Here is a 25,791-nt window from a genome sequence, read left to right on the forward strand (position 1 = left end):
TTGGAATATGCCAAGGGCAGGAAGCCAGATGCAATCCCATGCCATTGTTTTTTGTGTTTAAATGAGCTTTTAGCTTTTAGTCGACTCGTTTAAATAAACAAAGGCATTGCTTGATTCTGTTATATTGTCCCATATCCTTATAACTTTTTTGGAAAAAGGGAGGGAGGAGGGTGAGGCGTTATGGTAGTGCTTCGAGGTGGACTGAAGTGGTAATTTGCTAATCAGGCACCCTGCCTGCAAAATGACTTCAAATGGGAGAGAATGGGGAGAAGGGGAACCAGGAGGGGGAAGGTGGGTGGGGCTGCAAGGGACGCACACCACCCATTATTTCACTCGCCTTCTTTCCTTTAGCTGTCATGAAAGGAAATTACAGCACTTTAATTTGGTGTTACCTAAGTGCACAAACCAGATTGACAACAACAACTTTATTTGCACTCAGCTAGAAATTAAATGAGCAAAACTAAGTTGAAATAAAAAGAGTACATGGCTGCCCGCAATAACCTTAATGGGCTAATAAGACTGGGCAGCCATCCTTAGTTAAGCTTTGTACAATGACGATGACCATGATGACGATGGTTACGGTGATGGTAAGTGTGACTCATGTTGATGGTGATCATGATGGTGATTGTGGTCAGTATTGTTAATCTATCTATCATTATCATTTTTATTGACAGCTGTGTGTTCCAACTGCCGCGGAGCACACTACAAATCCCGTAAGGCTCGCTGTTTCATGTCTGGAGAGTAGGTAAGCTACTACACATTGGCCATTCATAGCTTAGTAATTAGTGGATTTTTTGATGCGCCCACAGGTGCCCTGATATCTATAACGACTGACAACATGAATAAAAGGTATCTTTGTTGCTTTTCCTTTCTTTTCTTCAATTGGTGTCCGTTTTGAATCATTTGGGCGTGTTCGATTTCCAAGAGGCTTTGGACCTAGTTATAAAGATAGCAGTTTACCCAAGTTTTCTGATCACGCGTCGAGAACGGTTTCTGAATGGCAACTTGGTCCCAGTCCTAACTAAAATTCAACCACGCTTAAATAATGACCAGTGCTTGAAGACACCAACAAGAACAAAAATGCGAGGGCGCCCTTTGGCATCGTCTAGGAAACACATATAGAGCCTCCACAGTTAAATGCATTGGGGATCTTTGTGGAATTGCTAATAATCTTGCTCATAATTTGCTAATCCATTGTATCACGCTTAAGGATCCTTACTCAGACACCTTGGTGATTGGAGATGATATCGAGGAGTCTGATTCTGCTACTTTCTCTGTCATTACTGTTTGTGAGGAGAGCACAGTGCCAGCCATGGTGTGTGCAGAGGTCTCAAGCACTGGTGAGGGGTCAGAAACAGTCTCTTTGCAGTCCCATTTGTCCCAAGGCTCGATATCAGAAGAAGAGATTAGTATATGGGTTGATGAGACGGAGGAACAAAACAGCAAACAGCAGAAATTAAACGAAGCTGTCCACAGCATCTCAGGTGGCCGGTACAGCCCTGTAATGTCCACCCTGAACATGACCTGGGACGACGTCTCTGACACCCAGCAGCGATATTACATCCGCAAAGCTAAAGAGACTATAGCAAACCTCTTTGTCTGTCATCAGTCCTGGCCAACAAGAACTGGTTTGGAAGGCGTTACAAACGGAGGTACTTTTGGATCCAAACAGAGACAACCAAGGAAAGCGCAAGCGTTTTGATCCCAACTCTGGTGTTGTCAACATTTTAGTCAAGGCCTATGAGCAAGCAGGTCATTGGCAAACAAAGCAACAGATCCTTTCCCTCTTTGCAGACGACTTTTCAAGAGCTGAGCTTCAAGAGAAGATCCCAGGGCTCTCCAAATGGCGCATTGATCAAGCTCGCCAGCATGCAACAGAAGCCGGAAAAGGCCAACCACTCCCCAAAATTCCTAGTTTCCATTCGAGAATTGAGCATGAAAAGGTGGATTATTTCATTGAATATATCTCCAGACCAGAATTTGTCCAGGACATGGCGCTCGGGACAAAAACTGTCAAGCTTGACTCGGGAGAGAAGATTATCATACCAGCGGTCATTAGGACCGTCATCCCTTCACGCATCATCAGACAATATTTAGACTATTGTAAAGAACAAGAGTTCGAGCCAGCAAGCCAGTGTTCTCTCTACCGAATGATTGAGGTGTGTTCAGCCTCTATGCAGAAATCCCTTCAGGGACTTGACAACACCATTGCAGAGGGTACAGAGGCATTTGACCAGGTATTTTTGATGTTGGAGGGCTTAGCAGATCAGGGCATCAGGGTGACTGCCACTCAGAAATTACTAAAGGATGGAAAAAGGTACTTGAAGAATGATTTCAAGACACACATTGGACAAGGTGAACATTGCGGTGATCACTGCACAGTCCACGCACTAAGTGACAGTAGTGCATGGGAGTTTAGGAGCGAATGTGATCACCAACACTGCTACGAGTGCGAGCACTGTGAGAGTCTGGAAGAAGTACTGAGAGAGGTGGCAGAGATGCAAGACAAAGTGGACATGACAGAAGAGGTGAGGGGTAGGCTGAGGTTTGAGTACTCAGAGTGTGTGCGCAACATACAGGCTTGGAAGGCTCACTTGCTACGGTCAAGTAACTAGGACGAAGCCAAGCAACATATCCTCCAGAAGCTAGACGAGAACTCGTGTCTTGTCATAATGGACTGGGCAATGAAGTTTCTGCCTGTGCAATAGAGAGAACAGATGAGTGAGTTTTTTGGCAAGAGGGGAAGAAGCTGGCATATCGGCGCAGTAATCACTAGAGCAACAGTGGAGAGCAAGCAACTGCTCCCAAAATAGCTTTGCCGTTCTTTCAATCATAGAGGACTTGCTGCACAAAGTCAAACAGGAGTATCCAGTTGTGACAACAGCCTACCTCCGATCAGATAACGCTGGATGTTACCACAATGGGCATCTGTTGCTAAGTCTTAGAGAAGTAGGGGTGAGAACCGGTGTCAGGCCAGTGCAATATGATTTCTCAGAGCCACAGGCTGGTAAGGACATCTGCGATAGGAAGACTACTGCTATGAAGGCACACATAAAGCGTTGGGTTAATGAGAGGCACGACGTCGTCACTGCTGAGAATATGAAAACAGCACTAGAATCCCATGGTGGTATCAAAGGGTGCAGAGCAGTGGTCGTCGAGGTGGACACGACCAGGGAGAGAAACAAAGATAGCAAGATACCAGGTAATAGTGTGTTGAACAATTTCCAGTATGAGGAGTGTGGCATCCGTGTGTGGAAAGCTTACAACATCGGCCCTGGGCACCTCATCCACTATAGTGGTCGTGGAGTTACACCACAAGGAGATACTGGGCTAAGGGTGATAAAGCCATTTGGTCAAGCTACACACAGGGGAAGTGTGGGTGAGAGCGTCAGGCACCAGTCCGAGATCTACTCTTGCCAAGAGACTGGATGCGTCCTCACGTTCAAGACCCAAGCAGAGGCAGACAACCATATGGACACGGGTAAGCATCGTCTTGAGGTGGACTGCAAGTCCATGTATGACCACGTTAGGAGGAAATGAGTGGGAATTACGACAGGGGTGATGTTTGCTCCGGATGTGCCATCAACCTCATTGCAAGGTGAGGATAGTGGCAGTGCTGTCAGAGGATATGACCCTAGACCATTGGGGTGGGCTCTGAAGATAACAAAACGACCCACCAGAATGACTGATAATGTCAAGACCTTCTTGATGAAGAAATTCGAAGAGGGTGCAAGAACTGGAAACAAGACCGATCCTGTGCAGGTAGCGAGGAAGATGAAGACCCTCAGAAATGAAGATGGAGAGCTCACGTTTAAGCCAGAAGAGTGGAGGACTGTGCAGCAAATCAGCAGCCTGTTTTCACATCAGACAGCAGCGCTGTGTCATAGGGGTATTGATGCGGAGGAAATCCCTGAGGAAGACATCAAGGCCGCAGAGTCCGAAATGGCCCTTGACACCCTTAGAAGTTTGGTGATGGATGATATGGGTAAACCAAGCCATCCAATCATCGTGGGTGTTAGCAATATCTGCAAACTTGTAAAGAACAAGAAACCTTGACTCACTCAAACTGACAGTTCTGAAAGAAATCTGCAATCAGCTACACTTGACGACAAGTGGACCGCTGTCAAGAAAAAAGACTTTCTTTGAGTCCATTGAAAAATTTTCTGAGTTGCGCATGTTTTCAAAAATAACGTCACATGGTTTTGGTAGGATCTCTTTGCTTCTACCCCCATCTTCTCTATTGGGGCCTTTTAGATAGGTGCAGGGACCCTTACATAACAGGGTTTACAAATACTTGTAAAATTGTGAGCAATATAAGACTGAAAACTGAATGAATGCTACGGTAAACACAATAAAACGAAAACTGCAAGGATTTTTACGTATTGCTAAACGCCAGCTGTCTGTTGCCATGCTTAAATGCTATCATGGATAAAACCAATCCGGGTTTTCTTCATCGACGAAAACGCTGTGCTTAAAGAAATAGGAGGAGGATTTCAGCAGCAATGAACACGGATTGATCAGCTTAAGTAACGTTTTGTCACTTTCCCAGCCAGGAATCTATTACGTAACAGTGTATTAAGTTTCGACTCACCAATTTGCACAGACATGTTACTTAATGTTCGAATTACATTTCCTCTTCCACCGAATTGACTGTCATTTCGGCAACTTGTTTGCCTTCCATCACACGTGGTGAAAAAATAACTCTGGTAGTCTCCAAAACTGTTCACTAACTTACAAAACACAATCTGTCTGTCTGGCATACTAATTTGCATGTCCGTGGTTATTAAAATGACAGAATTCGATTTGCGAACTGTCAACATCTGCAAGATGGAAACAACAATAGTTTCAAAAACAAGAACTTAAAGAAAATTTGTTTCATTAGGTGTAGGGTCATCATCGCTTGTATATAATATCAACAAATAAGCAAAGTTTTCCGGGGAAAAATCGACAATATGCAAATTAGTCAAATTTGAAGAAGATTACGGGAGGGGATTTTGATCCACGAAATGACAAAATATGTGGTTGAAGTATAGCCACTTATCTGAAAAAGTTATATTTTTCTCTTAGTCATAGTAAAAAAGCCAATAAATGCCTCCAACATGTCGCAAATCAAGAGGAAATTTTTCCCGGGAAAACTACAATTATGCAAATTAGGAAATTGCGTTAAAGTCGCGAGAAAGCTCAGGCTACAAGATTTTAACTTGCCAAATGAGAGTTTGCGTATTTGTAAAGACTTTAAGACAGACTAATAAAAACTAATTTTGATCTGGAAATACCCTGCCACACTTTAGAGAAAACCAGCTTTGAAAATTACCAAAATTCTTCTTACCTACAATAGCCTCTAAGTGATGATATTTGGAACCACTCCAAAGTAAGTTATTTTTAACCAAATTCGTTTATATTGGAGACAAGAGCTGTTTATAGGCTGGGAAGTATGTACAATTCGTATAAATGGATAAGGCTAATGCAAAAAACGTAAAATCATTCGTGGAAGTTTACCCAAATTTCCTGTCTCACATGGCCAAGATAGCACCAAAAACTAGGGGGTGGTCTAAATTCTATGAAATTTATTTTATTTTACTAAAAATACCACCGGTCGTTATCTTAGCTGATAGAGAAAAAATTCTGATAGTTTGGAAGGAATCGGCCGACCTCAATCCGTGGACCCTGCCTGGTCCTTACTGACAGTAACATTTAATTCAAGTTACCAAAAGTCTTTATCTTTACAACTTTGGAGATCGACATATTTTGCGCAGTGCAAGAAACAAGTCACATGTTTGTAATGAGCTATGAGTCCAAAAATGTTTTCGTATTTAGCTCGTTTTATTGCAATATGATTTGTCTTACTGAAATATTCTAAATAATAACAGCAGTAGCCACACACCGTCATTGACTGCCTATTTTTTTGCCAGTGTTTCCTTAGATTGAACTAATACCGCAATCGGCTCATTTGTTATCTCACGAGAATGTTTCAAACGTGAACTTTGCTTACCTGGCTGGCTTTCATGCAATAAAATTCGTGGACTGACCCTTTCTGAAAACAATCGACATCTTTGTATGTGAGATGAACATATAAGGCGTGATTCTTGCCAAAACTTTCTTCACAAAACACAGCATTCTGTCACGAATAACGAGCAATGTCACATTTCTCGTCCCCAGTTTCCATGGTCTACGCACAGAACGCCTGGGACCATGACCCCCCTTTTGGCAACAAAACGCTTGCATTTTAAGACTCGGGCTTTCCTACGGAAGCCCGAGTAATAAATGACTGACTGAGGCAAGTGTCTTGGTGTATATGCCTGTTACAAGTTATGATCCTGATTGATATATTTCTTGGGTTTATACTGATGAAAATATTCAAGGGATAGCTTTTTCGTTACGATTGCCTACCTACAACTAAGAAATTAAACACCATTGTTTTACCTACCTGTAGTGTACATGTATAATTACCTTCGTATGATTTTTCCTTTTGCAGCTCTTCAAAACTTCCATATTGCACTTCATCCATTGATCTTTCAAGTGAATGACCAGCAACACATACAAAAGGGTTAACTTCAAAATTGTCTTCTCCTTTATCACATTTTTCATGTTTCACTAAATTCTTCCTTCTTGTTTTTTGTCTCCTACTTTTGATTTTAACAGGGTCAACCTGAAAATTCTCATCTTCTGCAAACTGATCAGTTTGAAAATTTATGCTTAAGTGAAGCCTTGACTGTGCTTGTTGCTGTTCAACCCCAGTAACACCCTCTTCACAAACCTGGGTCTCATGTTTACCAATGTTATGAATTTCATTTGACCCCTTGGCCATGTTCATTGTTTGTAACACTTCTTGCTCACAATTAACCACATTTGTCTGCTGGTGCTGTTCATGAGATCCACTTGAGGCCTCATTGTTAGCTTCTGACAGCTGTGTGATTGAAGCATGGCTGTTAGGAGTCAGTGGTTCTGTTACTGAAGCATTACTGTTAGGGCTCAGTGATTCCGTTATCGAAGCATGACTAATAGGACCCAGTGGTTCTCTTGCATATAATGTGGATGAGGTTGATAAACTGTTGCTAGCTATGCTGTGGTTGGCATCTCTGTCATCACTCGAGGTGTTGTCAACTCCTTCTGCAGAATTGCTGGATGCAAATGTGGTCTGAGACTTATCATCATCAAAGACAGTATCTGTGGAGAAGACAAAATTAAGATAATTATGTCTTTTGTGCTTCACACCAGGAGTGGAATCTTCCCTTTATTATTGACATTAATTTCTAATAAATGCAGGAAACTGGTCTCCTTAGGAACAATTAGGGATCATTATTTTAATAGTATGACTGTGTGAACAGATCAGACTTGTTTGCAACTTCCATGGGCCAAAACGTTGTGTGGAAATTACTGTAAATCAACTCTTAAGCCAACCCCCCTCAAATAGGCACCCTTCTTTAACAAGTCCCCTCAGGTAGCCAGGTAGTTGTTAAGTCCTCCTCTCTTTTGACCCTATGCTTCCTCCTTTTCTATTACAACCAAAATAATAAATTATTGACTGTCTTATTTTTACCGTACCAAAAACAGAGCAGTTTTCACAAGAGTGTGACAAGAAATTCAATTCAAAGTTGGAAATGAAAATTTTTAACCCCCCTTCATTTTTTGTGTCGAGGTAGGTTGCCTGGGGGATAAACAAAAACAGCCATATTTGGATTGGCAGGTGTGTTGTTGCCATGGTAACCACAGTTGATCACGTCAGCCTGAGGTCTGTGTTTTGACCAAAAAAATCACTTTCCAGAAGTAAAAATAAACAAGTCTGGTTCTAGGGTGCATGTGAACCAGTTCAAATGAAATTCATGCAGATGGTAGAGCCACTCTCCCAGTTTATAAAATTTGCCGTTAAAATATTTTGGGTCTTATAATCAAGAAGACAATGCTCTTCCTACTATGTTGCCTGTCAGCCATTTTGACAAGCAGGAGAGACAAGCACAACCATATTCGTAATTTCTCCGAAAGTACTCTTTCCCAAAAAACCAAACTAGCAGCAGAGCTTACATAAATATTGAAGTTTCTAAATATCATAAAATCTATTTGGGGAAAATTATATTCTGGCCATGGGTGTTGAAGACATCTGAAGCAAGTTGCAAAAAATTGCAAAATTGGAAATTTTGAGGGCTCTAGTATTTGGTTCAAACAGGCTTTAGATAGAGAATATCAGCTTCAGAAGTAATTTCTATCATCTAATCTGTTATCTACATTTGATTGATTAGGGTTGTGGCCAATGAATTTGATGAAATATAAATTGAAACAAAGCCTACATTGCAACTTTTGGGAATTGCTTCAGGATGCTTTTGTTGTATAGCATGGGTCTCTCCTCAGTTCGCTCGCTCCATTTTCTTGACCAAATCTTGCACAGACTCTAGCGGCAAGGTCAAATCTAATTGGCTAGCCTGACAGAACATCTACTTTTAGACCACAGATGATGCTGCATTAACCAGAATAAAGAACAGTCGAACAGGTCAAACACAGTCGTCTTGTGTCAAGTGTCGAAATAATTCATCAACACAGTCCATCCAGGAAGTTAAATAGATACATCAAGATCACAGCTAAGCAAATGCATGTCTGCAATGATTCTAAATTAAGTCTTGGGCTAAATTGAGCGGTGCTTATGTAGACCAGAAATGGAGCAAAACTGCTCACCGGATGTACTTTTAAAATGCGATATGCCCACTTTTTGTTTGTTTGTTTTTGTAGCTTCAGATAAAGCGACATTATCACAATAGCATTGTCTCTTCTTTAGATATTTTTGGTACTATGTATCATTGATAGAGCGATAAAAACTTTATCCGCTTTTAAGACTGTTTTATGGTGGTGAATAAAGAGGACAAAAGAAAAGCAGTTCACTGATCGTTTTACGGAACCTGATTGCCTCCATTGGCTTTACTACACTGGATCAAGTTTATATAAGAGAGGATACCATTTATCGTCTATTGGTTTAGCTACAGTAAATCCAGGAGTACTGACAGGTGTTAAAATATGTTCAGGTTTTCGTTAACAACAAATGATGTGCAGGCTTGACTGAGAACAAGGAAATTAGTTTTTCTAAGAACTCTTGCACGTTCGAACTCTGTCTGTCTAAACAGGTATGCAAAAAAAAGGAAATTCATGCTGTGGGTGGCAAAAATACAGATTGCACTTGTACCCATTACACGAAAAATAAAATTCAACGTGGGGCCCCGTGGTACGTATGAATTTGAGTAAGACTTTGCACCTAAACATTTCAACCCTGTTCCCAGTTAATTTCCCAGGGTACGAGATTGCTTGATGTTTAATTTTTCTTTGATGCTTTTATTTGGTTTTTCGGTTTTCGTTTTTTTTTGCTTTGGCTTTCTTCGCCATTGCCATTGTAAAACAACCCCATTACAAGAGGACGTTGTTACACTTACATCCGGTGTCACATCCCATTACATTGTGTTACATCTGGTCCGCAGTCATGCTTATCGGACTTCCGGCCATCACGTTCAGTTTATTCCCCATTCTTGGTATATCGACTATCGCAATATCTGACTCGATTTTAGCCAAAGACGTTACTTTGGCTTGTTCAAAGGCATACATTTGCTTTTGTACATTGATCTCAACACATTTACTTTACTTCCTGGTGGGATAATATTGATGAATTTAGGTGCTCGACGGCAGAAATCACAAGTATTACGACCATGTTTTGACCTTGTCAACTATTCTTGTTAAGCGTATGCAGGCTACTTGTTTCATCATCTCTGTTCTGAAACACGGCAAACCGGATATTCGATGGGAGTAACTGTTAGATCAGAGTCTGTGCTAGGTTTGGTCAAGAAAATGGAGCGAGTGAAGGAGAGACACTGGAGAGAACCATGCGACGAAAGCATCCTGAAGAAATTCTTAAAACCTTCAAGGTAGGTTTTGTATCAATTTATACCTCATCAAATTCATTAGCCAAAATGTTATTAACTAAATGTAGGTAACAGACAAAATGATAAAAGATACTTTTGAAGCTGATTTTCTCTCTCTAAAGCCTGTTTGAGCCAAATACTAGAGCCCTCAAAATTACCAATTTTGCAATTTTTTGCAATTTGCCCCGTGTGTCTTCAGCACCCATGGCCAGAATATAGTTTTCCCCAAATTGATTTTATGATATTTAGAAACATCAGTATCTGTGTAATCTCTGCGGCTAATTTGGTTTATGTGGAAAGAGTACTTTCGGAGAAATTACGAATATGGTTGTGCTTGTTTTTCCTGCTTGTCTAAATGGCTGACAGGGAACATAGTAAGACGAGCATTTTCTTCTTGTTTATAAAACCCAAAATATTTTAACTGGAAGAGCAGCTCTACCATCTGTATGAATTTCATTTGAATTGGTTCACATGCACCCGAGAACGAGACTTGTTTACTTTTACTTTTTGAGGAACTTTTGCTCAAAACATGATCCTGAGGCTGACGTCATCTAGTGCAGTTACCATGGCAACGATACAACTGCCAATCCAAATATGGTTGTTTTTGTTTATCCCCCTAGGTAACCTACCTCCACACAAAAATTGAAGGAGTTTAAAATTTTTCATTTGCAACTTTGCTTCACTTTCCTGGAGAATTGCTCTTAAGACCCCTCAAATATTGATGTTCCATGTGCTTGTTTTTTAGACAGAGTAGTTCTGTTGAGGAAATGTTATGTTTTGTTGTGTTTATGGAATAAATCACTGGAAAACATGGTCCTTCCTGTACCTCGATAGATTACGATAAAGAGTAATGAAAATTGCTCCAAGATAAGAGTGAAAAGGAGAGCTGGGCCTCTGATTGTGGTTGTGAAGAATTTGTTCAAGCTGGATTTCGTGTTTTGGCAATTGGCACCATTGACATCGACCTTGAAGAACTTGCAGAAACTCTTGTAGACTTAAAGGAACATTGTGATTAAATTTCTACAAGGTTAGACAAGTTGTTGTTTGGAAATGTCAAAAGAACTAGAGGCTATTAAGAAGAAAAGATGGTTTTTGAGAAAATCCATAAGATACTTTGTAGTTTGTTGAGGAAGCACATTCGCTACAGGGTAATCATGCTAGAGTTCTGGTTTTAAACAATGATGTTGCCAGTAAGAAGAGCGATTTACAAGAAGTGCAGGTCACAATATGTACTATGTTAGAAGATGACGAAATTGACACAAAATGTTTGGGTCATAACAACTATCAGTTGCTCCATATTGAATGCATAGCTAAACCAGCAAATTATCTGGAAAGTAAAGATGTTCCTGAGATATGAATTATGTGAGTGAAACAGAGAGAAAACATTTATGCAACTACCAAAATTTGCAGTTGCAACAGGTTCCTTGTGCAGTTAAAAGAGGTAAACTTACATCTCTGATAAAAGGACAACGCTTTTTCTGTAACTGCTTTTTTTGTCATCAAACAACTGTCAATTATTGAGAAGGGTCATACGACAAGGAAACTTGCCAAACTCTGCATATTTTGTAGTATCTTATAAAATTTATACAGTCTTTTGGGTGTCTTTAAAATTGATATTAATTTCAAGTGGTTTCATGGAATATCAAAATCCAATGCATGTTCATGCATCAATCCTTTTTTGCCATTATCCAGTTACAGCTTGTAATTTCCAAAACCTTTACAATACAAGGTTTTTCACACTTTTCAAAATTATGCACCTGCAAGGACAGTCTTGTGCAATGACCTTTCAACCTATTTTGTAATCTTTAAATAGGTTCAAATCTTAAAAGATTAGCTAACAAATTATGGAAGAAGCTATCCAGATTATAAAGTAAAATCAATACTTTTCATGTGACTAATATAAGGAATACTTTGTTACTGTGATATTTGTGAATGACCTTAAATACCCTTCAATAAACACAATATTACTTTAAACATGACTGTTTTGAGTTAAAAATAATGAAAAATAATTACCCTGAAAATGCTGTGTTCCATAACCAAGATAAGGCCATCCCTAAACAGAGTAAGCATATAATACATTACTGCATTTCTTGTAATGGGAGTGTCCAATATTCATGGTTGCAGGTCACAGGTAAATTGTTGAGGGTGAAAAATGTCACAAAGAAAATGTAGGTTAATTGTAGCAGTGTAGAGTGCAGTTGAAAGGTGGTGTGTGAAGTACATTGTCGCAACAAAATTCACTTTATAGTAACATTTAGCGGCATGATTTTCAGTGGAAACTTCAAGGGGCAAACTGCTAGAAGTCAAGTGAAAAATAATAAAAATAAAAATTTCTATGGCACAAATTGGCATATGAATATGATCAAATGCACCTTACAAATTATGTAAATGAAATGACTAAGTCAACAATATTTTTTTACAATTCAATTCTAAAAAATAAAAAATAAAAATATCAAGAGCTATTCATTATAAGCACTCTAAATAAACATGTCTTCAATTTGGACCAAAAACATCCAAAATTTTCCTCATCCCTTAATGCACTTGGCAGTTTTCTCCAGAGTGATGGTACAGCAGCAGTAAAAGCTCTGTTGCCAAGTGTCTTCTTCATTTTCATGGATGGAGGTACATGTACTTAGCAAAAGTTCAGAATTAGATCCAAGACTGTACGTGGAAAAATTCCTGACCTGAATAAGATAGCAAATGTTGGCAGGTGCTTGGCCATGTATGGCCTTAAAAGTAATGAAATGATTATTAAAATCTTAAAGTCAATTCTGAGTTTAACTGGTAACCAATGTGAAGAGTATGACACAGGAGTTGCATGGCGAAAGAATAGAGTTTTAAAAACAAATCAGCCTAGCAGCTCCATTTTGTGCACGTTAGAGCATATTGATATGAGTGGTCAGTAAACCATAGAGAAGACTGTTGAGGAAAAGGTTGTTGTTATTCATCATGGTAGATGCAATAGTAAAGTGTATTATCGTTTCTCTCACGATGTAGTCACTTGAGATGTAGATCGCGACGTTTCGACTGCTTACTGCTAGTCTTCTTCAGGCGATAAGGTCGACTGATTGCACGGTATCATTTATATCACAAAGGTCGGCTGTGATTGGTGCATTTCGATCCTCCTATTGTTCCATTGTTTGGGCAAGTAGCTGTTCCCTCAGTGGTCTGCTGTTGTACCATTCTCCTGTTGTTGTGTTTCTTGATTGTGGGTATCCATGCTTCAGGAATTTCAATTCCACTATCCCTGTTGATGTTATTAGGGTGAAGTCCTATGTGAATAGCTTCCTTTACCCTACGTGTTTACCAGTGAGGATCTCGATCAATAAACTTGACCTCATTCCAGATAGGATAGTGGCCGGTCTCGTGAGTGTGTGAAACGGCAGAGGTCTGGGTACGGGCAAGTCGTATATCCCTGTCATGTTCTTTGATCCTCTCCTGCACAGATCTCCCTGTTTCCCCGATGTAGACTTTGCTGCACTCACAGGGAATCCTGTAGACAACACCATCTTGTTTAGCCGGGTTGACGGTGTCCTTTGGTCGCATTAAGTGTGACCGAAGAGTCGTGTCAGACTTAAAGACGGTGCGAATGCCTTGTTGTTCTAGGCGGCGGCAGAGAGACTCCAAAACTCCTTGGACATAAGGTAAAACAGCAGTGGATTTAAATTCCATGACAGGCTCTCTTCTTGGGGTTGTTCGTGTCTTTGTGATCTTATGTACAAAAGGGGAGGGATATCCGTTAGAAACAAGTACAGATGACAGATGTTTCTTCTCTCCAGTCATTACTGATGGTTTGGTCAAAAGATGTTTAGCCCGGTCGTACAGACACTTCCCAATACTGTGCTTTACTGACTGAGGGTGGTGTGCATCATACGCTAGGTACTGATCAGTATGTGTTGGTTTCCTGTAGACATTGGTGGCAAGGCAGCCATCAGGTTCTCTATAAACTGACGTGTCGAGAAAGGCGATCTTGCTGTTGTTCTCGATCTCCATGGTGAAACGGATTGATGGCTGTTGACTGTTCAGATGTTGCAGGAAGACGTCAACTCTATCCCGGTCCAGGATGGTGAAAGTATCATCTACATAGCGTTTCCAGATCTTAGGCTTGCAAGGTGCGGACTCTATTGCTTGTTCTTCAAAAATCTCCATGTAGAGATTAGCAATAACTGCGGATACAGGGCTCCCCATGGCTGCGCCGTCTCATTGTTCATAAATTGATCTGTTGTACTGGAAGTACGTAGATCTTAATACAAAATCCAAGAGGTCCGCGATTTGAACTGGTGTAAGTGTCGTGCGGTCAGCCAGGCCTGCGTCGTTCTCCATTTTTTGTAACGTGGCTTGTACGACGCCCTCAATCGGTATGTTGGTAAACAGTGACTCTACGTCAAAAGACACCATGATCTCGTGGTCCTGGATCTCTTCACTGGTGATAGTGGAGGCGAAGTCAGTTGAGTTCTTCACTGTGAAGTTCGAGGTACCTGCAAGAGGAGATAATACGTTAGCCAAGAAAGCAGACAGGTCATATGCAAAGGTGTTGACACACGACACAATTGGCCTACACGGTGTGTCGCCCTTGTGGATCTGCGGCAAACCATAGATCCTAGGTGGTTGTTTGTGTCAGGGTCTGATCTTATTATAAACCGCCTCTGATATGTGTCCATTCCATTTCAGGGTTAGCAGCTTCCCAGATAGTTTCTGGGTCAAGCGGTCTGTCTGATCTTTGTTGAGCAGCTGGTATGGTCCGGAATCAATTAGCGTTGACATTTTTGCGTGGTATGTGTCAGCGTCCAGGATCATGCTGGCGTGACCTTCATCAGCCAGAAGGACCATGATGGAGTTGTCCTCTTTTAGGCTTTTAAGAGCCTCCTGCTGTTCCTTTGTGATGTTGGGTGTGGATGGTTGTGCCTGTTGAAGGATGGTGTTGACGGATCTCCCGACTGTGTCTGCTCGCTCCGCATCTAGTAGCCTGACTGCTGATGATCTTGGTGGCTGGGATGCTCGTAGGAGTCATGGCGAAATTTAGACCTTTCTTCAGTAAAGACACCTCAGCTTCGTTAAGGGTCCTGGATGACAAGTTGATAACCCACTTTGTTTTGTCAACAAAAGTTGTAGGAGAAACAGAAGACTGTTTCTCTCGCAAAAGTTTCTCAAACTAGCACTGTTGACGGTCTTTAGGGGTATTAAAGATTCGCTGGATAGTGGATTTGACCTTGTCGAGTACCTCTGCAGCGTCATCCGCAGAAAGAGCAGATGTTATGCTCTGGGCTGTTGATTCAGCTTCTTTCTTTGTATCTCCCTTGGCTCTCTGCGTCAGTCTGATTCTTTCTCTCAGGAATCTCATGGATGCTAGTTCAGCAACTCTGCGTGCACCTCTGGTGGGAACTGGTGGCCGAACTTGCAGATCTCTTGGAACAATGTGGTTCTTAATACACCTTGTGAGAAAGGTGAGATGGTTGGTATAGCGTGTGAGCTTGCGTGAGCAATGCTCATGTTGACGAAACAACCTTAGGGCTGTGTGCCCATATTTCTGGTCAATGTCCATAGAGAAGACTGCTACAGTAATCAATGTGTCACATTATGCAAGCATACACTACCACCTTGGAAGACTCTGTCGTAAGAATCTTCCTGATGTGTCTTATATTATGAAGAAGATAAAAAAAGCAGCTTTACATGTTTTAGCAATGTTTGAAACTAAGCTGAGGTTGGTATGAAACCAAGCTCCAAGGTTTATTGCAACCGTAACAGGAGCAAGGCTATATCACTGATTAAAAACTTCTCAATATGAACTTTGCCAAACTGTTGGCGTGTACCAATTATTAAGAATTCAGTTTTGTCGTCATTCAATTTTAACTTATCAGTAATCATCCATCCTCTGATTGCCTTTATGCAGAGTTCCACGGCTTCAATTGCTTTGGATTGACTTGACTTGACTTGGTTAGGCTTGAAGGACAAGTAGAGTTGTGAATTGTGTGCATATGCGGGTGCTACAGAGAGATGATCTTTTATCACCCCAAATAACTTGCTAGAATAGATGGTAAAAAGCAGGGGTCCCAAACATGAGCCTTGAGGAACACCACATACTAACTTGATACTGTCAGAGAGACAGCCTGCTGAAAAGACGCATTGCAAATGGTTGGAAAGGTATGACCCAAACCACTTCAGAGCTATTCCTCTAATGCCAAGACTCAATTGTAAATGATGGAGTAGGATTTTGTGATCTACCATGTCAAAAGCTACACTGAGATCCAGAAGAACTAAAAGTGCTGGTTTATATTCAAAAGTATATCATTCTGGACTTTTAGGAGTGGTCTCGGTGCTGTGGCCTTTCCTATATGCAGACTGAAGCAGAGGATACAGAGGAAGATCCATCATGTGATTGTACATCTGGTCAAATACAGGCATGTTCTGTTAGTTTTGATAGAAACTGAAGGTTACTCACAGGTCGTAGGTTTTTGAATGCCGGATCAAGGCCAGCCTTCTTCAGGAGGGTGTTTACTAGGGCTTCCTTGCAGGGAAGTAGCCCATGGAGAGCAACAAATTTACTATGGGCATGATGGCAGGGAGGAGTACATCGAGACGACTGAAGATGGTGATGTTGGCATAGGGTCCCTCAGGCAAGACTTGTTAGGTGACTTATGGATCAGAGCTTCATACCTCACTTTCAGTAAGAGGGTGGAAGGCTCTTAAAAATAAGCATGTATGACCCTTTCCTACTTCTGAGTCAATGGATACTGCATAATCCATGGGGGTGGCATCGATGTCTGCCCGAATTCTGGTGGTGATCTTACCAAAGAAAAAGTCATTGATGTCATAAGCCAGGACCATTTTATCATGATAGTCACGAAAAGATAATTCATCCGTTTTCTTGGTAGCTCGAAATAGCCTTCCTATTCTCATTGATAAAGTTGGTATAAAACACTCATAGTCTGATTCATGAGATGAGTAACATGTTTTTTGCAGACTTAAAAGTAATCAAATCTGACAGCAATTTAGTTTTCTCCACCTTTGCTCAGATTTCTGTTCTATTCATTTAAGGTTACCTATATCAATGTTGTACCAAGGCACTCTCAGCTTAGCTCTTACAGTCTTTTTACCCGGGCAGTGAGGCCTGGGTTTAAATTTCAGCTCCGTTTATTTTTTCCTTTTCCTCGTTCAGTCACAAATTGCCGTCTGGTCTCTAAAGCACATGCGTCACCTGTGCATGCACACAGCCCATGGAATTTACTAAAGTTGTCATCGTAAAAAGTTAGCATGGTTCCATGATTTCTGGGGCAATGAAATCACATACAAATGAACATACTGTTTGCAGTAGACCAACACTAAAAGACGTTAAGCGTTTTCGGAACTGGTCAGTCTGCAAGCCTTATGAGAGATCAATTTACGAGCGAACATTTTGAGTGAATTTATCAAGAATCGTGTTATACTAAAGGAGCTATCAACTGGGGCTGTCAACTCTTCAACTTGATAAAAAGCATCTTCAGAAGCATCATTGTAGTTTCAGACGTGATTGTGAACCAAGTAGAATCCCAGCACGAACTCAAGAACGTCTGAGCAACAAGAGTAGAAAGGTTAGAGAATTTGTTTACAAATGTATCTGTTTGAATAACCTAAGTAAAACGTTCTGAGAAACTTTGTAAATTATAATAAAGTTGAAATCTCGAACTAAGTGATATCCTCACGTTATTTTCTTGCAACAGAGTTATGTCTTTACAAGAATGAAACCCATGTAGCGAATTATTGCACATTTAAGCTGAAAGAAATTAGTGTATGTTGACCCCAGTAAAACAATTCTTGGCTTGCACTGTCACGCAATCCTGATGCAGTATATAAAAAAATTATTTGAAAACCATTCAGTGGATAAATTCAAGAAATCGTGTGGTTATAGGAGATTAATAAAGATGACACTTCTCCAATTTTTAAGTCTGTGCGTTTTCCCAAAGCTCAGATATTCGTCGAAATATTTTGCACAAATTAACAGAGCCCAGTATGGAGCCACCATGTTGGTGTAACTCCGCGGTACACAAACATTGCGGCCGGAAAATAGTGTAAACATCTGGAACTTACTTTGGCTATCTAGGTGACTGATTATCTGTATTGAGCAAACAAGCATTTACCTAATAATAATAATAATAATAGTAATAAATATTTATATAGCACCTATCCATGCCTGCTCTAGGAGCTGTACAATTCGCCAAAATGAGCTGTACTAATCCTAATAATTAAAAATGTGCATTTAAGAAAGTAATAGAAAGTAAAAATCGCTAAGAATAATAAGTTTTCTTAAAAAGATGAGTTTTGAGTTTAGATTTAAAAGAACTTAGATTGTCACATGAGCGGATAGAAACAGGTAGACTGTTCCAGAGTTCAGGAGTGGAAACAGCAAAAGCTCGAGAACCATACGTCTTCAGGTGAAAATTTGTGGGGTTAAGAAGTAATAAGTGTGATGATCGGAGGATTCTGGAAGGTTGGTAGTACGCTACTAGATCTTGAATGTAGACAGGAGATTGTTGATGAAGAGCCTTAAAGGTAAGTAACATAATCTTGAATTTAATGCGTTCAGAAACAGGAAGCCAGTGTAATTCTTTCAGTATTGGAGTGATGTGGTCGTACTTTCGGAACAGGCGATAAGTCAGGCAATGGCGTTCTGAACAGACTGGAGCTCTTTTAAAGCACAGTTCGGTACATTGTACAAAAGAGAGTTGCAGTGGTTGAGTTTGGAAGACACAAAAGCATGGACAGGATCTCTACCTAAGCACTTTTCCTAATACTTTAACTTCTGAATGGCCTCAAAATCACAAGATAAGTATATGTTTTCCAACGGACGTGTTCGTAGCTCAATGTCACGCACTGCCATAACTCTGAAATTCAAAATGTCTCGCTTGCTTGGGAAACGCAAAAAAAAACAATGACGACAACGACGACCAAGACTAAGGAAAATAGACTGAAACATTTATAGGTTGATATAAAGACCTTGACTCATTTCACGCCCTAAAGACCTGCAAAGTAGTATCAAGCTATTAATCGATTCTAAGAAATGAAATCAAAGGCAGAATAGCTTGAGCACATCGATTCAATTGAATTTCGTACGACTTCAAACCCAGAACATTTGGCTCAATTGCAATATAACTAGTGCTTCTCAGTATAATGACTGCCTATGTACACGCAGCAAGCGTCTTGTTCTTTAATGGTGCATGATGTTTGATCATGTTGGACAAGGTACCATTATAGTTACACAAAAACAAGTCAGCTCCCTCTGGGGTGAGATGCGATAATTCTTCAGATTGTTCTTGGCAAAATTCAGAGGCAGATAGGTCACCTTTTAGTGAATCCAGGTTAACAGATTTGAGCTTCCTGTAAGTGACAACCTTTGTAGTCCAGTGTTGGAAACTAAATTTGACAGCACTCACCATTCGGGGGAGTGACTCTCAAAATCCACTTGCCTGGTGTAATTTTTGCTTGCTCAGAAAGATGCCTCCCCTCTCCCACAAAATCTCAGCAGTGATTCACAAATCATGCGTTTTTCGGTATCTCATAATCACGAAGGCCCAGCTTCAGTGCCATTTCGTATTGAGCTTTCCTGTTTGGTCCATTTAGGAGACGCCTCCTTAAGATTGCATATCAATTTTATTGTTTTATCCTCGTTTTTATCATTAACTTTTGACACTTCTTGAAAATTTTCCACAATAATGATTTCCATAGTTTTAAATAAAAAACAGCTAACTAAACAGCTGGCTCTACCAAATTCATGCATATTTGTGGAATCAAGACACACTACAGTAACCAACTTGTGAAGTATATATGAAATAATTCATATTTAAACGCGGTAGTAGATAAAAGTGAAGAAAGATCATTGCAGTAAATTTTCCAATTTAAGCAATTGGAAAGAAGCCTGAAAAAATCAGGGCTTCAACAGGATGCGAACCCGTGACCTCAGCAAAATACCGGTGCAATGCTCTACTAAATGAGCTATGAAGCCACACATTGGGAGCAAGGTCATTAATTGACCTCACTCCCAATGTGTGGCTGCGATCATTCTTCACTTTCAGTAAACAACTTGTCGGCATGTGGAAGACTGACATTTTTTTCCTTCAATGAAAAATTATACTAAAAGGCACAGATAACTGCAACAGAGGCACTTAAACTTTTGAAGCAGTTTCTATTTCAAGATACATCTTCATGAGATTTGCTTCTTAACAAGCAAACATCCTTGTTCCTCTCATGTGCCATCTTCACAAATTACTGTCGGCTCAACTAGAGCAGTATGATAGGTAAATTATTTGGGCATCTTGGAAGATAAAAAAAGTAAAAAAGGCACTGGTAAGTTCTCGTTCAGAGATGTTCTTGCCAAAATTCAAAGTACAAAGGAGTCAATATTTAAGCTTGTGGAAAAATGAAAATTGCGGTGAGTGATCGATGATTTGTACTCGCCGGACACTTTTCACACTCACTTTGGTGAGTGGGCAAGCACTAATTTCCAACACTGGACTAGTCACCACTGGTTCATCATGAAATGGCTTACAGCGGAGTGATGCATGGTCCAAAAAATAATGATCAGTCTGTGGTGGATCCTGGACAATTTGATCAGAGTGCTGAGGGATAATAAGATTCAGTGTGTGTCTGTGAACATGAGTTGGCTGGGTGACATGTTGCTGAACATCAACAGACTCCAAGAGATCAAGCAGCTTGAGAGAGTCAGGGGTATCAAGAACATCAACAAACCAGCACAGGTTTCCAACACAGGTTTTTAACACCGAAAAGAAGCTTGAATGATGTTTATCCAGAGTAAACCTGAATCTGCTGTTTGAAGTTTGCAGTTAACGCAAAAACCCTGGTGCTAAATGTCTCATATTATACTTTGGATGCTTTAGAAGCATTCTGCATCCAAGCAAAGGTACCTAATAGAGACTTTTAGCACCAGTATTTTTATTTTAAGATTTTCATTTTAATGACAAACCTCTATCAGTTTAGCTCTGAAAACATGAAAAACTTATTTCACTTGAGGAGGCCACCATATTAATTTCCAGACAATAATTATTGCAGTGTTTGATTCTAATATAGATTTAGACTAGCCTAAAAACGGAGCTCCTGGTCTGGGTTGTTCAGAGCCCGATTAAGCTAACAGGAAAAGGTAGAATTTTGATTTGAGTTTTGTAACTTTGCAGTGAGGTTTTCTGTATGTTTGGCCTTCTGTTTTGAGTTTTAATAATCACCATATACACAAAACAAAGCAGCAAAAAACATTTGTCAGTAGAAGAAAAAGTTATAATTCGGTTAACTTTCAATCCTGGGTTAGTGTTAACCGGCTTCCAAACAATCCTGCCCTGTTTTCAACAAGTTAACCTGACATGAGCCCGTCATCCAATCGAAAACCAGCACTTCGGGCAGCGGTCAACTTCAAAAAACAAGTGACCTCGATGAGATGTAAACTTGAGCCCGCGATATGGTTATGTGATACTGGTCAGCAGACACCTTGTTTTGACAGGTGTCAGTTGATCATAACATGGATGTCCAATATCAAAGAAGTACATGGTAAACCAAGGCTGCATGTCTCTGTCAACCTATTATTTGGAGTATGCCCGGGATGTCGCGCGACTCTGTCATCGCCGCTGCTGTCATCAAGCGTACGTGCCCATGAGCAATACTGCTAGCCATGATAACCATGAGAAAATCAACTCGTGGGTTTCCTTTTCTTTCCTATATGAGTATGGGGCTCAGCTTGGGGGCCCTTCGGGCCACCGGAGCTCTGCTATAATGGCAATAAAAAGTCCCATTTTCACATACTGGCTCAAAATTACATCTAAACTTGTACTGGTTTACTAGGTTTTTGTCCTTCCTTATGACGTTTTGTCATATTAGGGCACACAATAACTGTACATATGTACATAGGTATGTGTTAAACTTGTAAAGCAAGATTAAAAGTATTAATCATAACAATCACAATTTCCTCAAATGTGATTGGTGCATAAACTGCTGTATTTTGCATTAATTAATCTGCAAAGTAGTAATCCGACAGTGTAATTGGACAGTTGAGGCTGCAATCAGACACCTGTAATTGGAGAATTACCTGAGCCAATCATTTTAAGTCCTCTCAACTAAATCCATCAATCACAACATTGATCTCAATTAATAGTAACCAATTCAAATGAGTAACTGTAAAATTGTGAAGGTTTATCTACAGTGACTGTTTTCAAAGAAACTTTACAGCCATTTTTCAATCTATTCTCCATATTTGTAATTATCATATTTAAAAATATTAAAACTATTTTCAAGTGAAACTGTTACATTTTTGGGAAATTGTAATGGAAATGATTAATTGGTAACAGGACATTGTGTTGTCCAATTCTGTCTGTAATCACAATGGTGATTAACAAATCAGACTCCTGCTTCGAGCTCACCTGATTTTGTTTATTACTCAATCCATATGATTACAGAGCAAATTGGACTCCACTAAGTCCTATTACCAAAAATTATAGTCAAAAGGCTATAACTGTACCAATTAAAGGGACTTGATTTCTGAATTAATGTTTCCTTCCTTTTCTTTTTGACATTCTGTGCCAGTCAATGTGTCAGTAGTTAACACAGTAGTTGGTTGTTAGCTGGCATGTCAGCAGTGTGTATGAGAGAGGGTAGCCGGTGATGTATTAATGATGCATTGGCTGATGCAATGGTGGGATCAAATTCTTTACCTTATCTTACCAAATATAAGCTCTATTATTACGTTTTGATTCAGTTTAACACAAAAAGTCTTTAAGTTTAATTACACACTCTTCAGTCTGTCATAGATGACAATGAGGGCCACAGTAAACTTACTTGATCAAGGACAATAGAAATGAAATCAAGACCAGAAACTAATGTCTGGAGAACAGCAAGTCTCTATAAAGGAAGCAAACAATATACAAAAGAACATTAATTGTATTAATACACTTTGGCCACTTTTTGTATGATGTTTTATTTTGAGTCAGACTGAAAGACTTAGTTCCAAGCATGGCAATGATCCTTATGATGTCACAAGCTCTGTGATGATCACTGTGGTTAACAAAAAAAGAGGTTAATTAACAGAAAAATTGTAAATGCCAATGCTTTTTAATCAACGCTCTCTTAACTTCTATGGGAGATTTTGTGCTGGAGGTTAGTCAGATCACATTTTTTGAGGTGCTCTTTGATTTTGTATGGAATATTTTATGATAAAGTGAAAATACAAAAAAACAAATGACAGTATCGTACTGGATTGTTTATAATTTCATTGTGCAGTGGCTATAATCGCAGCAGCTGAGAACAATGTATACAGATTTTCAGCGGAAAGCATTGAGGGTATCCTGTGTTTCTTTGGAAATGGTAATCAATTGCTTAAGTCATTTTGGTTGTCTAGTTGATCAACAGGCCATTTCCGAGTTACTTTGCACCTTTGTTTCAAAACAAGCCTTCGTGAAAAACCTTTCTTATGAAAATAAGTTCGATTTACATGAAAATGAAGCGGTAAGCAGAACCCATTTTCATATAAATGGTTTCGTGCAAACACTCGTTTTGAAACAGAGGTAAAAGGTGACTCAAACATGGCTTAAGATAGGAGGTCGAGCATACTATAAAATAAGCGTGTCCATGACTAAAAATTTATGGGCAGATTGACAGCCGGAATGTATCACAGAATTTCCACGCAGAGACAGGTTTAAAAGTTGTTAGAGTTGTTACACTGCTAAATGTAACAAAGTATTCAACGCAATATGTGATAACTTTCCTAATGCATAATGTATTAATGCAAAATGTAATAGATCTCGAATGACATGTATGGTTCTTCAAAATAAGCATCATCATACAGTATTTTCAAACCAAGTGGGCAACTGCCAGAGTTCCATCGCCTACTTGATCCTATATCACCGGTTACTCTGGTTATAGCAATCAGCAAGCTCAGCTTTGTGTCTTATTGATAAATCTTTAAGACAGCAGAGTTATTTCACATCCAATTTTGAAGAAATAAGTTTTTGTGTAATCAGAAGTAAGCTTGTTAAAAGAAAGTTCAAAGCCGGTGTTTTCAAAACAACCACTGGAGTTCTACCACCTACTTGACTATATAATGCCAGTTACTCTTGATATAGCAATCAGCAAGCTCAGCATTGAGTCTTATCGCTAAATCTTTAAGATGATAGAGAAACTTCACAATCAATTTTGAAGAAATAAGTTTTTATGCAATATGAAGTAAGCTTGTTAAAAAGAAAGCTCAAAGCATCCGCTGTATTTTGTCAGTGACATATGTCGGCCTCACCACCACGGAGTTTAAGACGAGATAGCAAAATCACCAGTAAGCAAAAAATGACACCAAACTAAGCAAACATCTATGGCAGATAAAAGATCAAAAGAAAGACTGAAATATCTTGAAATCCTATACCGACCTTACCAAATGATGTAACCTATGTAATACAGAGAAATTCTATATTTTATATAAACTGGACATGGCAACACTTAACAAATGTAATGAGCTCGTATCAACTTGCAGGCACAAGCATAAGTTCCTCCTTAAATTCAATCTTAACCCATTGACTCCCCTGCCGCCCATAACCAGCCGTGATGAGCCTTGGCCTTTGTTCCACTTCTGACGTCATCACCTGACCAAAATTGGCATCATCTATACTCACCTTCTGCAGGAGGAAAGGATCTTTCCAATGATACCCAGATCAGAGTGAAAAGCCTAAAGATGTAGGTCACATCTCAAAAGTTTGATTTCTCTGCATGCCTGAGCAAAAATGTCATAAAACGCGATGCTAGTGTAAAGAAAGGCATGCTGTCATGTTGCAAATGCCTTTTGGAGTAGATTGGAGCTAACTTGGCCCATATCCAGTCTAAAAATCTCCAAAATGTCCAAAAAATGTGTTTTTGGCAAAAAGCCCCGAGAGTCAATGGACCAATGATAAGGTTACAAAGGTATATTTCTATTTAAGTTTGAATTTTTTCTATTTAAGTTTGAATTTTGTAACGGCTTTGGTGAAGATCACAATTATACTGTATTGCTGATGTATATAAACTCTAGCAATGCTCCAGTGTACGTGGAATTTAACTGATGAGTGGACCAATGCTTTGATGGTCTATGAAACAGAGCTATATTAAAGTCCATATGAAACGATATTGAGTAGAAAAACATTGTTATTGAGATATATTATATTTTTCATTTTGTCATTTTCGTTTTTTATCTGCACGTACATATTTTAAACGAGTTTTTAGCTCACTAGACAATATGAGGGTAAATAAATGATAGATTGACTAGAGAAAGATTTGCATGACTGTTGTGTGACATGACACCTACTAAGCAAGAACCCAAAATGCAAACAAAACAGTAAACTTGAAATATGTAAGGTAGGGTAAAAAGGTCTGCATATGAGCCAAGTGGCCCATCACGCCGGAGCTTATCCCAATTTCCATAGCATGAAGCAACTAGGAGTATTTCTACTCCCCCCTGGATGGAATGCTAGTCCATCGCTGGGTTACCCCCAAGCATTAAGTTCACCAGTACCCATTTATACACCTGGGTGGAGAGAGGCACTGTGAGAGTACAGTGTTTTGCTCAAGAACAGAACACAATATCCCTGCCCAGGGCTTGAACCCAGACCGCTTGCTCCAGAGTGGAGCACACTAACCATAAGGCCACCGTGCCTCCCACCAATACGTAAACGAACTCAATATGTAAACAGAAGTGTTGACCGGCTGGGAAAGCTTCTTCTTCGAAGGAACAACAGCTTTTGAGAACACAACACTTTATTCTCAGCTGACATGCAGCCATGTTCGTTTTACACACACAATACAGCCCATGTGGAATATCGCTGACCCCTATGATATGACATGGGAGGCGCGGTGGCCTCATGGTTAGTGCGCTCATCTCCAGATCGAGCGGTCCGGGTTTGAGCCC

At 39.9% G+C, this 25,791-nt stretch overlaps 3 protein-coding genes and 1 pseudogene across 20 annotated transcripts in view; 2 read left to right on the top strand and 2 right to left on the bottom strand.

The window, feature by feature from the left end:
• LOC145482671 (endothelin-converting enzyme 1-like) overlaps positions 1 to 25,791 on the top strand; it is a 434,574-nt gene that overhangs the window by 188,450 nt on the left and 220,333 nt on the right. The window lies entirely within an intron of this gene.
• The window catches only part of LOC145482666 (pleckstrin homology domain-containing family M member 2-like), a 152,297-nt gene that overhangs the window by 59,310 nt on the left and 67,196 nt on the right, over positions 1 to 25,791 (bottom strand). For all 18 annotated transcript variants that reach the window (XM_081461297.1, XM_081461280.1, XM_081461292.1 and 15 more), the window contains 3 exons: positions 22,707 to 22,769; positions 11,910 to 11,949; positions 6,451 to 7,167 (listed from right to left, as the gene is read on the bottom strand). In XM_081461297.1, the coding sequence (XP_081317423.1) occupies positions 6,451 to 7,167; positions 11,910 to 11,949; positions 22,707 to 22,769 (820 nt within the window). The remainder of the gene's footprint in view (positions 1 to 6,450; positions 7,168 to 11,909; positions 11,950 to 22,706; positions 22,770 to 25,791) is intronic.
• Positions 3,559 to 6,442, top strand: LOC145482741 (uncharacterized). Its single transcript, XM_081461381.1, has one exon. It carries the CDS (start codon positions 3,562 to 3,564, stop codon positions 4,054 to 4,056), a length of 495 nt encoding a protein of 164 aa, XP_081317507.1. The 5' UTR covers positions 3,559 to 3,561; the 3' UTR covers positions 4,057 to 6,442.
• On the bottom strand, positions 14,097 to 14,900 carry LOC145482751 (uncharacterized; annotated as a pseudogene).

Source organism: Orbicella franksi, chromosome 3 (assembly GCF_964199315.1).
Source record: "Orbicella franksi chromosome 3, jaOrbFran1.1, whole genome shotgun sequence".
Classification (NCBI taxonomy): domain Eukaryota; kingdom Metazoa; phylum Cnidaria; class Anthozoa; order Scleractinia; family Merulinidae; genus Orbicella; species Orbicella franksi.